The sequence below is a fragment of the Sparus aurata genome, chromosome 7 (assembly GCF_900880675.1).
Source record: "Sparus aurata chromosome 7, fSpaAur1.1, whole genome shotgun sequence".
NCBI classification, from domain to species: Eukaryota; Metazoa; Chordata; class Actinopteri; order Spariformes; family Sparidae; genus Sparus; species Sparus aurata.
This window is the reverse complement of record NC_044193.1, coordinates 30,501,107-30,518,197: the sequence shown is the minus strand read 5'-3', so window position 1 is coordinate 30,518,197 and position 17,091 is coordinate 30,501,107. Positions and strand designations below refer to the sequence as shown.

General features: G+C 46.2%; 1 protein-coding gene across 3 annotated transcripts; it reads right to left on the bottom strand.

Moving 5' to 3' along the window:
* Positions 1-1,095: 1,095 nt before the first annotated feature.
* On the bottom strand, positions 1,096-6,983 carry LOC115585520 (uncharacterized). Of its 3 annotated transcripts, none has more exons than XM_030423950.1 (2): positions 6,646-6,983; positions 1,096-4,154 (listed from the first exon to the last, which is right to left on the bottom strand). In XM_030423950.1, the coding sequence occupies exon 2, from the start codon at positions 4,142-4,144 to the stop codon at positions 3,221-3,223; it is 924 nt and encodes a 307-aa protein (XP_030279810.1). In that variant the 5' UTR covers positions 4,145-4,154; positions 6,646-6,983; the 3' UTR covers positions 1,096-3,220. The 3 variants fall into 3 exon arrangements, with proteins under 3 accessions (XP_030279810.1, XP_030279809.1, XP_030279811.1); XM_030423949.1 differs by lacking the exon at positions 6,646-6,983 and adding an exon at positions 4,276-6,423; XM_030423951.1 differs by lacking the exon at positions 6,646-6,983 and adding an exon at positions 5,272-5,388.
* Positions 6,984-17,091: the final 10,108 nt, after the last annotated feature.

Here is a 17,091-nt window from a genome sequence, read left to right as displayed (position 1 = left end):
TGTTAGATCTCCAGTCCAGTCTGTGGTTGATGGTAACACCCAGGTACTTGTAATCCTCGACCACCTCCACATCCTTTCCCAGAATGCACAGAGGTTGGAAAGCCGTCTTCCTTTTCTTCCTGAAATCTATCACCATCTCTCTGGTCTTGCTGATGTTCAGCCGCAGGGGATTCTGTCCAGTCCACTCCACAAAGTTGTCTACCAGTGCCCTGTACTCCTCCTCCTGTCCCTCACTTATACACCCAACAACAGCCGAGTCATCAGAAAACTTTTGCAGGTGACACGACCCGGTGTTGTACTGAAAGTCAGTAGTGTATAAGGTGAACAGGAAAGGAGACATACAGTCCCCTGTGGAGCTCCTGTATCACTAACCACCGCATCAGACAGAACACTGCCTATACGGACAAACTGTGGCCTGCCTGTCAGGTAGTCAGTAATCCAGGAGATCATTGTGTCGTCTACACCCATCACCCGCAGCTTCTCCCCCAGTAGCAGTGGCTGAATGGTGTTAAAAGCACTAGAGAAATCAAAGAATGTGATTCTCACAGTGCCTCCTCCACCATCCAGGTGCGAATGGGCTCGTTGTGTAGTGGGAGACTACCATCCTTATCCGTCAAATTATTCCACAATCAGGCCCAGTAAATCCACTTGAAGGTTAAAATCCAAAATAAAGGAAAAACAGCCCAGATTTTAGATCCAACTCAGAGGAGAAATCCACTCAGAACCTAAGTTCAGAGCAGAGGTGAAATTGCTCAGAACCTAAGTCCAAAAAATCACTCCAGAGACTAAGTCCAAAAATTCACTCCAGAGACTAAGTCCAAATCAGAGGCGAGGCAGCAGGTCTTCAGTCAAAAAGGTGTTTATTCCAAGAGAAGTTATAAATCCATTAGGTACCCCCGAACAACTGAGAAATCTCCCCGGATCACCCCCTTTTATACCTGGGGTCAGTGTCACCAACCCCCTTCTTGGACCACCCCCTTGTCATGATCACGCGAGACTATCATCTTAATATTTTTTAATATCTTCCCTAATGGCTGTAAAGTGTCTCACCCAGGCCTCTATCTTGGCCTTGGGTGGGCTGCGGCGTCACCTGTTGCTAACTCACTCCAGCTCTGTTATTATAAAGGGATTATCTGACCTTGGTCTTACATCAGGCTCATATTCACTGTTAGAAGGTGTATTTCTCAAATAAAATGTATATGCATGATCATGACCCAGTATATATTTGCCACTACAGTCCCCCCTTTGGTCCTTCAAAAAAGGACCAATACTTCAAACTTTAACATTAGGGAGTGCAATCATTCTGTTATCATAATACATACAACATTGTGAGTATATTATAACAAAAACACAGCATATGTGGTTTCAAACGATAAAATGCAACCCCCACCTACAAGACTGATAATGAGTATCATCTCATGGGGAAGTGCCTCAACTATCAAGAGAATAGTTGAGAGCTCTCCCTGAGCCCTCTTCTGGACCAGCCTTCAAACAGATGGCCCAGTGAAACTCATTAACAGATTTCTATTCTGACCAGGCACATGACAGTGAAAGCCTCCCCCCTCAGCTAGCTGTTTGAGAGGTAAATTGCTCCACCATGTGACCCACCATCTGACCTGTTCTATGGGTACAAACAGATTATGAGTACACACAACATCAAATCACACATCGTAATTAACCCTCTTGTGACTGTAACACATGTGAATCAAATTCTTGATAAATGACGCCACTCAACACCTCAAAATTTGTTTTTAAGCATGCATACCTAGGTAACTCGTGCTCATGTGGATATAGCATAGAATTTTTTTTTTTTTTTTTTTTTTTTTTCAGTCAAGCATGAGATTACATAGACAAAATCTTAAACCTCTATGGATTAGACTATTATCTAGACACTCCTTGTGAAAATAATACCTCTTTGGTCAGGTTGACAAATACTAAATCAGTTATTATCAAATCGTTGACATGAAACACTATGAAAAGTTATTTTTTCTGGTATATTTTTCTCATTGATCCAATTTAGTAATAACAGGTAAGCGCTCTTATCCAATCTTAGTAGCTGGACTTATATGACACACTTGGGTGATTTTGATAGCCCTAGTGACATATTACCCGTGGTGTTGTCTTGGTTAGTGTGGGGGCCCTGGGGCCAACACTCCACCAGTGTCCCTATGAACTTTACTGGTTTCCTGTAAACCACACTATTTTAATACCTTTCTCGTGCTTTTTATGGCACTCAGCTTTCTGAAATGACTTTCACAAATGAGTGCCCGCTTACCTTTTTCAAACACTCATTTCATCATCACAACACATTTATAACAAATAATTCCATATGGTTGTACTGAATCCGATGGATCCTCGTACCACTGCTGGAGCTCCATTTATAATCCAGCCAAACTCTCTCTCTCTTGCACGGTAGTTTATGTTCTGATACCTCACCCTTCCTCCTGGGGAACATAGGTACCGATGACTACTTTCATCCTGCTGTTTCCAGCCGGGTTTCTCCACTCCGGGTGCAGACAGCAGCCTTAGCCAGGCTTGCAGTCTTCCTGGCACATTTGACCAGATCACATTTTGTCCATTATCCATAATGTTAACGACTTCCTGTCTGCTGTGAAAAACCAAGACATAGGATGTAGTCTTTAGCCCAGGGTAAATGGTGAAAGGACTGCGACTCTGGTTGAGAAAAGGATATGTCCAGAGGAATAAAAAATACGTTGCTGTCACCATATAGTTCAGAGTTTGAACATGTAGGCTGTGGTTCAAAGCCATGGTATTGTCAGTCAGAGTCTGAGCTTGTAGTAGTGCGAACCCCTCGTCCCAATAGCGATAGGATTCATTTTCCTCAATTTGTCTGAGGAGGGATCTTCTGTGATTTCTGTTAACAAGCATCCAATTATATCGTAGGTCTTCTGGGGCATTCCACTGTAAATAAGGGGTAATGGGATCCGATGCTTGCTCCCAAGGTGCGTACCAGTCATCTTGTTGTTGGCGTTGTGGTACATAACCAACTAGTGTGTTTATTACTTTGGGGCCTGGGGCTTGGCCATGAATGTCTGAGTCTTTATCTATATATTGGACGTAAGGTGCCAAAAAGTCTCCATATGACCAGCCTCCTACCGTTCTCCCGGCAGGAACATGTTGATCACGTAGTTCTCTCCATTGTTCCCATCTATTTACATAAGCTGCATCGTACAACTGCACCTGACCCATGATTTGTCCTTTATTGGGCACTGGGGTTTGTCTTCCTCTGGTCATTATCAGGGTGGTGACTATTTCCCACTGTAGTCATCCCTGTGTTGAACATTGCCAGTGCTGCTCTCTGTTGTTGCAGTTTTTCATTGCAGAACTTAAGCAAAACACCCTTCTGGTGCTGCAGCTGATCCACCATCACCCTCAGGCGCATGATCTCTGCCTGCTGCCCCGTAACTGTGTTCTGCAGGCGTGTCATACATGTGTTCAGGTGCTCATTCTCCCTTTGTAGCTGTGCAGCTCTCAATGTACGTTTGCGCACTAGTGCATTTCTTCTGATTTTGATTATCATGTCCTGTGCTTGGGGTGACAGGTGTGTAAGCAGGGTGCGGTTCACACATTGAGGCAGGTTGCTTATTGCAGTCTCAGCGTCTCGGCGTGATGGGTAGGTATCCAGTGGTCGCGGCAGCACCTCATTCAGCTTTCCCACGTCCTCAGTGGTAAACTCATTCTGTAGTGGTTGGGCTAGTCGTCGGGCTTGCCTGCCTTGTGGTGCGGGTCTGATGGGTTCTATGCGATGAAGTCCTCTATCCTCCTCGGCATCTGGACTCGCTGGGCTGAACATGTTTCTCATCGGGGAAACTCCCGGACGTGGCGGTGCCATTCTTGCCTCTGGTAGTGTAGATGAGCCTGCAGCTGGGTCCTGGAATAAGTTGAAGGCTGTCCTCCGAGGTTGGGCGATGGCTACCAGTGGGCGCTCTGGCAGCAGCTGTGGCATAAGGTGTCGACCTGCCAGGGGTGTAATTTCTGTTGTGCTGCCAGGTATTTCCATTTGCACTGGCTGCAAATCTATGTATGGTGTAACTGTAGATGTAGGTGTATGTGTTGGACTGTAATTCTCGCTGGTGTGCCTCTCTGTGGACTGCACCTGCTGGTGTGTGTCTGCCTCCGCCATTGTGTCCAGTCTGTGTTGGAGACAGTACAATTACTACTTGTGTACTTAGCATAAGAGATATTTACATCTGGATTATTTACACGTGTATACAAAGTTAATATATTTATATTTAAACAAGAATGCTTACATACCTTGAGAGAAGTGGATGGTGACTTGTGTTAGATCTCATTGTCGGCTATGCTGCTTTGACTATGGGTTTGCATGTTAAGCTCGTACTGCACATGTAACAGTGGGTATTGACCAGTTAATGTATCGAACACTCGTTTGATTAGGATGCGCAGTAAAGGCAAAACACAGCAAACCACCATCACAACCAACAACAGGAAACCCCCCACCACCATTCCTATCATACTGAACAGTCGCCCCCAGCCCATTCTGCCCAGCCAATCCCAAAAGCTTTTTAGTTGTGTGTTCCAATTGGAATTTCTGACATGTTCATCCTGCATCTTTTTCATATTTTCTAATGTGAGGGTCAGGTTGCCTTCTTCACCTGTGTGCATTGGTATTAAAGTACAGCATTCATCTCCAATTTCATCACACACCCCTTGATCTCCTGCCATGATTGTTTCAATGACAAACCTATTTTGCAGGGTCATCACTGAGGTGGCATGTAGTTGTTCTTTCGTTAGATCTAGGGCCAAAATGGTATAATTAATGAATCTCTGTTGGTTATACCACAAATAATTTACCCATCTACTATTTCGTGCTATAAATTGGGCATTTGCTATTGGTCCTGCGACTGGAACACTTCCCATACCTCGTCCTGATTGTATCCACCTGCTTCCTATGGCCTCATGCTTTGATGGAACTCCATAGGGGACTTGATCCCAACTGATATATACCTCATCTGAGTGTTTCCACTTCCAGACCCAATCAGCATTGCTGTTCTTACCTTCACTATTTCTTTTAGGTCGATTGTGGGTTTGGTTGTCTTTTGGTGTGATTAAAGTCAATTGTCCTGTCAACATTACAGGGGCACATATACCCGTCCAATTTGCTGGTAATTGGGTTAATAGGGTGTTATTGTGCTCACACATCCAGTAGATGTCGCCCAACGGGGCAGTCCCATGTGCCCAATTTAGCAACCGGTACTGAGCTATGTGAGATGAGTTTTTTTCATAGATTACCTGTCCCCCATTAGGCACAACCTGACCACACTTGATACGGGCCTTTGGGCTGGTTTCACACATTTTGATGGTGGCGGTAGTGTTTCCGGTGTCAGTGGTCGGATACCAGGTCTCCCTGCTGCATTTCACCAGTCCTGCTGCGTCCGTCATTTTGGGTGTGGATCTTTTGGTCACATATTCCAACTCCTCCCCTCGCGCTATACAGAAAGGGAAAATTAGTTTATCAGGTTTGCGTATCACAGGTGGCACTGCTGTTTCTATGTCATAGCTTTCATGCTTTTTAAGTCTATATGGGCATATCCGTGAGTCTTTACTCCACCCGTCCAATTTCCCTGCCATGTGCATTGCGCAAAAAGCAAAGCATTCAGATAAGTCCGAACAGTCACCTATGTTACTTCCTGGCAGTGGCAGGAGCTGTGGTATTCTTTTAGCGTTGTAACACGCAATGCACTCTCGCCGTTCCTTCTTCTGTGCTTTAAAAACAGTTTCAGCTGAGTAAGTTATCCACTGCTGAAACATGTTTGAATCCCACTGTGCAGTTCTTAGTTTGGTCAATTCTCGTTTTTCTCGTTTATTCATTAACTGAATCCAATTACTAGCTTCTATTGCTGTCATTTCCTGACCTGTTTTTACATCCTGACATGAGGTGTTAGTGCATATTACCTGTAGTGTCACCATCCCTTCTTCTCGGCAGTCAGCGGTACGGGGTAACCCCGTCCAATATTTACCTGGAGCGTTAGTTGTTGTGACGTCTGTGGTTAGTACAAATTCATATGTGTCAGCTTTTACGTACAGATAGTGTTGTGGTTTCCCTATTTGTAGCATGCCTTTATCAGTGGCTAATGTGATCATGGCAAGTGCACATTTAACATGTGGTGCGTTAGTAGTGTCGGAAACGGGTCGTGTCAGGAGGAGTTCTCCTTCTCCCTCCCCCCTTGCGAAACCTGAAAGGGTTAGCATAAAAAGGCAGAAAACAAACAAACTAATCTGAGTCAGAGACTGTCCCTTCAAGCATGGGTGTACAGTCTGTCTCCTGCGGGCCAAGTGGTCCTGCGCTTGCACTGTCTGGAGTGTCACTGCCCGTGGCAGTGTTGGCAGCATCCTCCTTTGCTGCTGCTCCAACACTATTATTAGTACGTGATGAGGGGGTACCCTCACGTCGAGCCCGTAGTCGGGCTGAACGTCGTTCCCCTTGAGGCGATGCGGCGGGACCAGGTATGGCCCTGCGGGGTGTGCTTTTCGCCTCCCCTTCGTTAGGTGTGGTAGTGCGGGGGGTGCCTTTCGCAGCCCCTTCAGCATGCTCGGGCAGATGCCCAGGCGGGTCTGGCGGTTGGTGACGGGTGCAGTGGTTACGATGGTACCAAAAGTTCTTACCTTCTACTTTCAAGGCTGAAGGTGTAGTAAGTACCACCTTAAATGGTCCCTCTCTACGAGGCTCGTGCCAGTGGCGTCTAAATACTCGTATGAACACCTGGTCTCCCACTTGAGTCTCACGAGCATCCACTGGAATTCCCTTATCGTCTCCTTTATTGGCTTCTTTCACCTGTTGGAAGACAAGTCTGTGGATTTGAGTTAATCCTCGTAAATAGTCCCCCAGTTCTTGCTCCAGCTGCTGGAGCGATGGTCCCTCTATAGGGCCTCTGCACTGTGGCAGAGGCATTGGGCGCCCGGTAAGCATTTCATGTGGGGTTAGATGGGTTAGTCTGTTAGTTTGTGAGCACATAGACATTAGTGCTAATGGCAAAGCATCTATCCAGGTGAGTTTACCATTGCTGTCAGCCATGATTTTAGCTATCTTAGTTTTTAATACACCATTCGCACGTTCTACTGATCCTTGTGACTGTGGGTGATACACACACCCAAATTTCTGTTGTATTCCAAGCACTTTAAACATTTCTTTTATAACAGAGGACACAAAGTGTGGTCCACTGTCTGATGAGATGGTGTCTGGCATGCCAAATCTGGGAAACACCTCTGTACACAAAAATCTAGCGGCTGCTTTATGATCATTTCTAGAAGTTGGACATGCCTCTACCCATCTACTGAATCTGCAAATTACCACAAACATGTATCTTTTGCCTTGAACCCTATCCAGCATGTCTACATAATCCATCATCAGATGCCTAAATGGGCCCTCTGGTACTGGAATATGAGCCAATGGATGGGTGAATGATTTACGAATATTATATTTTGGACAATGTACGCATATCGCCAATTCTCTGTCTACCATTGCCGTCATGTATGGAGACCACCATACTGCTTGTAGTTTTCTCAAAACCTGAGCTCGGGAGCAGTGGTCTGGTTCATGCATTTTCTTTATTGCTATTTTTAGCAACGACAGTGGCAAGACAAAATGTCCATCACTGCTTCTCCACAGTCCTTCATGAGGGGTTACTGTTCTGATTGCCCCCCTTTGAGTCCATAAGCATTTTTCTGCTCCTGGAACTTGATTTTGTGCCTCTATTAGTGAGGTCAAGCTGGTTAAAGGGACACAATCTTGATCAGACAAAACTGGGGCTTGAGTTACTTGCCCTGTGGCTTCTTTGGCTGCCTCATCGGCCAAATTGTTTCCTATTGCCACCAACGAGTCATTAGTCTGATGTGCTGGGCACTTAACTATAGCTAATTCTGTAGGCAATTGTATTGCCTGGATTAGTTCTGACACTGCTTGTCCGTGAACTACAGGAGTACCATCAGCCCGAACAAATCCTCGCTGTTTCCAAATACTGGCATTAATATGACAAACACCGTAACCGTAAGCACTATCTGTGTAGATAGTTGCCCTTTTTTCGGCAGCTAACTTACAAGCTGCAGTCAGGGCTTTTATCTCTGCTAATTGAGCTGAGCATGGCTGATCTAAACGCACTGATAGGAGTTTGGTGAATGTGTTATCTGGGTTTAATTGCACAACTCCATATCCTGCACAATTACCTCCATCACCTCTTACGCAAGATCCATCTACAAATAATGTTAGCTCTGATGGGATTGGTTGGTTGTACAATTTTTCGCGTATCTTCATGAAACTATCTGTTTCTTTAAGGCAATCATGAGGAATGCCATCAGTGGCCACCATTCTTGTTGCTGGGTTTATTGTGCTGCATCGCTGTATTGTTAATTCTGTTCCTGACAACAATACTTCATAACCAGTTCTTCTAGCTTGAGTTAATACAAATCGTGGGCTGGTTAGCATGGCATGTAATTGATGTGATGTGTACAATGTAACAGGATGTCCCATTGTCAAGACTGATGGTTTTTTATAGGCAAAGGCAGCTGCAGCTAACCCCTGATAACAAGGTGGCAGGCCCTCTTCTACATTATCCAGTCTTGTGCTATAATAAGCCAAAGGTTGTTTTCCTGTGGGGGACTCCTGCATCAACACAGCACATGCATAACCTTGTCGCTCAGCTGCATAAAGATGAAATGGTTTACTGTAATCTGGAGTAGCCAGAGCGGGGGCAGTCTGCATGTCTGTTTTAAGGAGGAAGAATGCTTTCTCGGCCTCCTCTGTCCAATTTAATTTGGCTGACCTATTGGTCTGCCCTGCAGCACGTATCAGAGCTCTCATTGGAGCAGTTTTGATTGAATAGTCACAGATCCATGGCCTGCTGTAGCCAGTCATGCCCAGAAAAGACAACATTTGCCCCACCGTTTGCGGTTTTGGAGCTTTTGTTACAGCTTCAACTTGAGAGGGTGCAATTTGTCTTTTATTCCCACTCAGTTGCCGGCCTAAGTATTCTACAGTTTGTTGACAAAACTGCAGTTTGCTTTTACTGACCTTGTGCCCACCTGCTGCTAGTGCTTTCAGAACTGTAATTGAGTCCTTTTCGCACTGCTCTTTGCTGTCTGAGCATATAAGAATGTCATCCACATACATCAAGGTGGTGGATTGTACATTCAAATGTTGCAGGTCTTCGGCTAAAACTTTGTTAAATATTGATGGAGAGTGCACGAACCCTTGTGGCAGTCTACTGTAGGTGTACTGCTGTCCTTCATAGGTAAATGCAAACAAATACTGTGACTCTGGATGAATTGGCACACTGAAAAAAGCAGAGCACAAGTCTATCACCGTATACCATTTTGTCTCTGGAGGAATGTTAGACAGCAATGTGTGTGGATCTGGTACAATTGGTATTTCTTCTGTTACTATAGAGTTTATTGCTCTTAGATCATGCACCAACCTGTAGTCGTTGGAATTTAGTTTCCTTATTGGAAAAATTGGTGTATTACATGGACTTTTGGTCTTTATTAGAACTCCTGCTTCTAATAATCCTTCTATAGTTGGCTTTATGCCATTGATTGCTTCCTGTCTAAGGGGGTATTGTTTCTGGTAGGGTAAGTGTATGCCTGTCTTTATTTGAAATCGCTGAGGGGTTGCTGATTTCACTAAACCTACATCAGTTTTGTGTGCTGACCATACATGTGGTGGCACCTGTGACAACAGAACTTCCTGGTCTTTGGTCAAAAGCATTTGTGACTTTACTTCGGTGGGCAACAACACTTTTTCTGCTATTGCTTCGTCGGCTCGTTTATATGAAATTCTCAAAAAACGTCCATCTGGTGATGAGTGGACATATTGACTGTCAGTGGGAATCCATTCTTGGATTTGCTGAGCTTCTTTTATCATAGGTCCCAGTTCATGTGATTCATGTCCAGCCGCCACCAACAATGTCACATGTGGTGATGATTTGGGGTCTTGAAACCACTCTTTCACTTCCTCAGTGAGTCTGACTGCAGCTGCTGTTCCTTGAGGTCCCATTATGATATCCTCATATTGTATGACTGCCGTGGTGTGATTAATTAGTTCGTTCCAACATGCATCATAGTCCTCTTGTTCACCATCAGCATCATACATCATAGTGCAGTGAAGTGGAAGAGTGGGTTCTTGGGCTGCTTCATAGTAATGTGCGACAAATAGTTTCCATGTTTCCCAGTCCTGTTGTAGAAACGAGTTTGGTGACGTTATTTTCATCCAATATACATGTGCTTCTTTGGTCACCATATGTCGTTCCATCACTGGTGCCATTATTGTCTGCAGATTTTCTTCTGGCAGATCAAAATGCAGGCCATCCGGTGTGCACATGATTCTTGCTTGTAGTGCACATAGAATGTCTCTTCCTAACAGATTGATGGGTGTGTCAACAGAGTAGAGTAGCGGTGCATAAATGGTTCTTCCTGCGATCGTCATTGGAACTGGTTCTGTCATTGGTATTATTTGAGTCTTCCCAGAGAAACCAACTGTCCGAATTTTTGCTGACGAAAGGGGAAGCCCAGCTCCTTCTTTTCCAATACAGGAGTGTGTTGCTCCTGTGTCCACCATAAAGTGATGTTGACGATTCTGTACGGTCACTTCTATAGTGGGCTCAGTTTGTGGTTGCATAGTTAAGACAGGTGTTATTACTTCCCCTTTAGGTTTCTCTGGGCATCCCTATTGCCATTGTGCTGCAGGTCCCATCCACGGATTGGTTGGGCAGTTCCTCTGCAGGTGTCCAGATTGTCCACATCCCCAGCATTGGCTGCTTTGTTGTTGAGTGTTTTGCTGGTTGGCCATATGATGGCTGTGGACGCTGGTACTGCATTTGTGGAGGTCCTCTTCTCCATCTTCCTCTTTGTGGTTGTCCTCCATTTTGATTTGCTCTTCCTCTACCCTGTGGCGGGTAGCTGGTATTTCCTCCTTGGTCAAAATGCACATGTATTGGAGGAGCTCGTTGAATTGTTGCTGGGGCTGTCGCATAGTTTGGTTGCTGGACAGTTGGAGGCTGTTGCAGAGCCTGTGGTGGTGTCGCTGCTGCTGCAAACACTGGGGCTTGAGTGATTACTGGCTCAGCCTTTACCTCAGGTGCAGGACCAGGCTTAATCTCTGATGCAGTAGTTGTTACTGATGCCTGGAATTTGGCCTTATCTCTGTCCTTCTTGATGTTTTTGGTCAATTCTCCAATCTGGAGTTGTGTTAGCTTTCCAGTTAACATTTTGCTCTGTTCTTCTTGGCTAGACTTTTCAGCTCTGTGTGTGTCCACATAATGTATAATGTGTTCTGAAAACACAGGCCAGTCCATCTTCATCAGGCCAACCACTTGGTTTAGTTTTTTTTTGTACTTCTTTTGGCATGGCATTTTTCACATACAGCTTGAACAGAGCTTTAGATGCTTCATTTGCATTCCATTCACTTCCCGTCTCTTCTTTCCATTTTCTTTGGAAGTCATGTAAGAATTGTGCTGGACTTTCTCCATCCTTCAAAGTCTGTCTTTCCAGCTTGGATGGATCCATTTTGGATGGATACTTATTTCGTAATGCCTCCCATATCTTTGTTCGATAGTGTCCAAAGGGTTTAGCATCATGATAGTGATTATTATTTAGTGCTTTAGCACTTCCATTTTCAAAGATTTCAGCCGCCATCTGCTGGCCAACTATCTTCATTAGTATGGCCTTAATATCTCCCAGTGCCAGCTTCACTCCTCCAGTGTTTTCCTCGAAGGCTCTGATCCATTTATCAGCCCCTTCTGTTAGTGCCGGAAGACGGTTTATTAACCCTGTCATGTCCATAAAGCTCCAGGGCACGTATCTTTCGGTCTCGCCTGATCCTTTGGCCAGGAGGGGCAACATTGCTTTGTTTAACCCTTTGCTCTCACTTTCCTCTTCTTCGGAGAGTTCCTCTTCTTCCTCTCTCTCTCCAGTGCGAGGGTTAACTTTTGTATGATAATCTGGGATGCATCGCCTCCGTAGTTGCAGGTGATTCAACCCTGTGTCCATACTCCCGTTGACAGCCAAGTCTACCTCATATATCTGAGGTTGTCGTGTTTTGGTTCTGCTCCTCTTCTGTGCCTGTTCTTTTAATATTTTCTGTTCTTCTTTTATCATGTCAGCTTCGTACTGTTGATGAAAACTTTTCATCAAGCCATTCCAATCAGGTGTGCAGCCTGATTGTTTCCTTACATTTCTTGCAAGCTGCGCCTTACATTCGTGGTACCACTGCTTTTCCTCACATGTGGCCTCTCCACTTTCTATTTTTTCTTCTATTTCTCTGCATTTTTGTACTCTGAACTCCATTTCCCATGGTCCAATTCGGCCTCGGTGCAGCTGTTCGTCACATGGGAGGGAGTAATTATGCCATTCTGTCACTCCCCTCCTGTCTTTGCAGGGGAGTGGGTGTGCTTCAGCGTTTTGGCTGTCTTCCAGCTTCTCCATCAACCTGCTGAATTCCCTGAACACTTTAGGGTCTAGTGTATGCCGTGCTGGAGTGGAGTGACGTGCCGTACTATGTTGTTGTTGCCCCCTATTTTCTTCTTTTTCTCATAGCAAGTGTGTTTTTGACGCTGCTGGTGGTATGTCATGGTTAAGATCAATCACTTCACTGTCCTGGTCGCTTTCTTCTCTATCTAAGTTTTCTGCTGAATGCTCAGGGGTCTGGCTGTGGTCTGTGTCTAAACTGCGGCTGTCTTGACAGTGCCCTATTGTTCTCTGCGCTGAGCCCTGGCTGGCTTTCAAGGTCCCCCCTGATCTATTTTCGGCTTGTGTGTGTGTGTCCTGCTTTTGGCCCTCTCTCTCTCTCACCTCTACTGTAATTTTCCCCACTATTCTCCCATCCACTTCTCTCAATGGAAACTGTCTCGCTTCCTCCCCAGACGTATATGGTGGTGGTGATGACAGTGCTTCCAAAACTGGAGCACTGGGTTTTGTTTTACCCTGCTCCGTGTTTTGTTGTAGTGCCATTAGCTTCTGTGTTCCCTCTATTTTGAAGTACTGCAGTACATCTCTCTGTTCTGCATGATTCATCTTTTTACTTTGATGTTTTTTATCACTTTTAAGGTCTTTTCTCCGTAATTCAGCCTCTATTCGGTCACAATAACTTAGGTCAAAGGTCCCAGTTAACGGCCACTTAGTAGCTCCAGAGGATACTCTGTGCCACTTTTTCATGCACTTCTGGATTTTCTTCTTTTGCATTGGGTGCTTTAACATTACTAATTCTGCGGGTGTCAGACCCGTCGGCCGCTTCTTGCTGTGTGTTGTACCCATTCTGTTAGACGCTGACTGGCACAGCTGGCGTTGTGCTCTTATCTTCTCTCTCTCTTTCTTGCTGCCGTTATCTCTTTGGACTAGATTGCTCCCGTTTCTGGTCCTCCGGTTATTAATTTTCCTTAAACAATTTAACTGTTTACTTACGTATTTTTGTCAAGAAACAGAAAAACTCTTTTTCTACTACGTCCCACTACTTTTATTTACTTCTTTAACTTGTTCTGCCTCAATTATTCTTTTATTATTTACACGATACACTTATTCCTCTTTTATTTTACGATATATATTCATGCATATTTCAGTTTTTTACACTTTTATGTACATATATTTACAAAGGCCTTATGTTATTTTCTTCTATTCTACTCTACAGCTGTTTCACTATAACAGCCCTCTTTCATAGGCGCTGTTCTTGGATCCGCTTTATCTCTTTATCTCTTTATCGCTCCAGAGAGGGCACAGCGATTTTTGGCTTCTCCGCCAAACAGAACTGCTCGCGCGTCTAAATCGTTCCTGAGAGGGCACAACGATTATTCGTAAGACCGCCAGTTCTCTTGACCCTTTCCCCGGGTCGAATGAGCTCTTTGTTCAAATCTCACAACACAATAAACAACAATAACAGCAGATTAGACTTGTAGCTCTCTCAACCCTCTGCACGGGCTGCTACAGCCTCTTAATCTACTCACAATAACACTTTATCACCGACTTCTTCGGATTTTTTAAACAACAATGACATCTGATAAGACTTAGTTTCTTCCGGCCCTCTTCACGGCCGCTACAAACTCTCATCTAAATCTTAAACCACAATAACAACTTATTAACGACTTCTCCGGATTTCTACACAATAATAACAACTGACAAGACACTTAGACAACGATAACAATTTGTTCCGACATCAACACGCATTTTATCCTCAGCTGATCTGTCCCTTTTCTTTACTCTTCACAGCTCGAGCTATTCGTTTCAACAGATAACAGCTTAGTGCAATTTTCTTGTGCAATTATTCTCAGTACTGTTACATATTTTACAATATACGAAGTTTTATAACTAGGTTCGGGAACAAAGACCACGCCTCGAACTCATCTCATTTCCGCCCGAAATATATTTAAGCACACCCCATCCGTTCACTCCCTCTTTGACTGATTCTCTACATCGTCAGAACCGAAAGAAAAACAAGAAAGAAAGCAGTACCTTAAAACCATGGAGAACGAACTCTCACTGAACCCATCAGACAGCGAATTGTTTGACGACATCCCAGAGTCCTCTCCATCACCGATCATCCCTCCTCGTCAGCCAGCCCGGACACGTTCTACCATCCACGTCGTCAGGCGCTCCCAGCCTCCGTCCACCGGCGGTTCCAGCACCATCCGCCCGTCTCCCCCCCACCGCTCCAGGGGACGATCTCGCGCTCGGCGTCCGACCGACACTCCTTCCTCCAGCCGCTCCGGACGAAGCCTCCGCGACCCGGCGTCGCCTCGCCGTCTCGCCGATCGTCCCGCGGCTCCAAACATTTCGGAGTGGACGGTCGTTCGTCTCAAGCGCACCCTCACAGAGCGGAACATAACTTTCCACCGCAGCGACAACAAGGCGAAGTTATTCCAACTTCTCACCAACTCCCAGCAGAGCAGCATTCCACACCGCAGAACTCCGCGGCCACTTCCGGGTTCACGGCCTCGCTCCCACCGCAGCGCCGATGACGTCATCACGCACCCAGCCCAACCTCACTCAACAGCCCTCCCAGAGGGCCAGGTCGTACTAAACCCACAGCCTGCATCTCTTGCTCCTAACTCTTCTTCTTCCTTACCTCACGCTTCACAAACAACCCGAGCACATGCATCCCTCCATCCCAGCATCCTTTCCTCTTGTCTTTTTCCTAACTTCCCTGTCCCTCCCGTTTCGGCTATGATACCCAGTCATACCGCTTCAGCCACACAGAGCGCGCCCACAACAACGGCTCAAGGCAACACCATCAGCCAAAACCCTTACTTTCCTCCCGTCTCCTATCCCAGCTCTTCTCTCATTCCTAACTTTCCTGTCCTACCTCCTCCGGCTACCACCAACCCCCACATTCCAATTTCAACCGCTTCAGCCGCACAGAGCGCACCTACTACAACGGTCCTCGGCGGCACCACCAGCCAAAACCCTCACTTTCCTCCTGTCTCTTCCTTTCCCCCTCCCCCCCCCCCCCCCCCCCAACCCTACCCCTACCTTCCCCATCACCCATATGCGACTCATGTTCCTTGTCCTCCAACTAACCCACCTGCTTTTTTCACAGCTCCCCCCACAACCGGATCCTGGATTTTCCCCACCTATCCCCCCACTCACAATAACTTCACTCTAGCCACAGCACTTCCTCCAGCACGCCCAGTCGCTTCCTCTCGCCCATCTCCCGTGTCAGCCACTCTCCGCCAACAGATTCTCACGGGTAACTACGTCGACCTCGCCCACCTTATACATCCGTCCACTTGCAACCCCCAGGTACCCAGAGAACTACAAACTGTACTCGGTCCAATTGCGCTCAAGCAACCCCTGTCCACCCGCTCCAAAGAACTCACCCCCGTAGAATTCACCCTCTCTTTCTCCCTTTACCGCGACATCATTTGCTCATCTTTCCCCGAACGCAGGCAAGAGCTGGACGACTACTTGTCTCTGGTCCTCGACCTGGCCTTGCGGTTCGGAGGCAACGGTTTTTATACATACCACATTCTGTTTGCTTCCCAAGCCGCTGGCCGCCTTCATCAATTCAACCAAGGAACGTACTGGGGTACGCTGGACACAGAGCTTTATTGCCGCGTCTTTTCGGCCCGCGCTTCGCTTAATTGCGACATGTGCGGCGCCCCATCACATCCCACCACAACTTGCACCCTCACCGCTTCTCTACCCCCTACCACCTTTCAAACTAACCAGAAGCCGGCTGTTTTCCACAACATGCCCCCAACAGCCCCTCCTCCATCCATCACTCCCAAACCAGTCAACATCCAACCGATCGCTCTCGGCCCTCTCCCTAAAGGAGTCGACAAAAGAGGCAGACCAGTATTATACCAGGGCGGGAGGATGGTATGCAACAACTTCAACGACCTCGGTTGCAAAGTCTCAAGCTGCCGCTTCCTTCATACCTGCTCCTTCTGCGGCGGAGCCCATGCCAGATCCACCTGTCCACATAACCCCACCAAACACGGCCTGTGTAAGTATCTGAACACACCCATCAACATCCACGCTCTCTCCGATGCTTTAAAATGTCACCCTGACCGCAAGTTTGTTAATTACCTCATCCAAGGATTCAAAGACGGATTTCACCCAGGTCTAGTAGTCACACCAGATTCCTCCCATACATGCCACAACCTACAATCTGCCACCTCCCAGCCCGACATAGTCGACAAACTCTTGGACCAAGAAATCAAAGACAGATTCATGATCGGTCCATTCCCCAAACCACCATTCAGTCCATTCAGAATCAGTCCAATTGGCATCACCACCAGGAAATACTCAGGAAAAAAGAGACTCATTATAGACCTCTCATCCCCCCATAGCTCTCCAGTCCCAAGCATCAACAGCCTAATCCCTAGCCCAGACTTTTCAATGCACTATGCAACTATAGATCATGCCATCTCCCTCATCAGTACAGCCGGCCAAGGAGCTTGGTTGGCTAAAGCAGACATCACCAGTGCATTCAAAGTCATTCCCATCCACCCAGACTTCTGGCATCTCTTTGGCGTTCAGTGGAGGGGTGCATACTACTTTGCCGTACGCCTCACCTTTGGGTGCAAAAGCAGCCCAAAAATATTCGATTCCTTATCCGAAGCACTCTGCTGG

Excerpts from the sequence above, each read along its gene's own strand:
- LOC115585520 (XM_030423949.1), bottom strand. The coding sequence starts at position 4,313 with ATGAGATCTAACACAAGTCACCATCCACTTCTCTCAAG. Across the intron at positions 4,155-4,275 it reads CACCATCCACTTCTCTCAAG|ACTGGACACAATGGCGGAGG; the intron begins GTATGTAAGCAT and ends TCTCCAACACAG.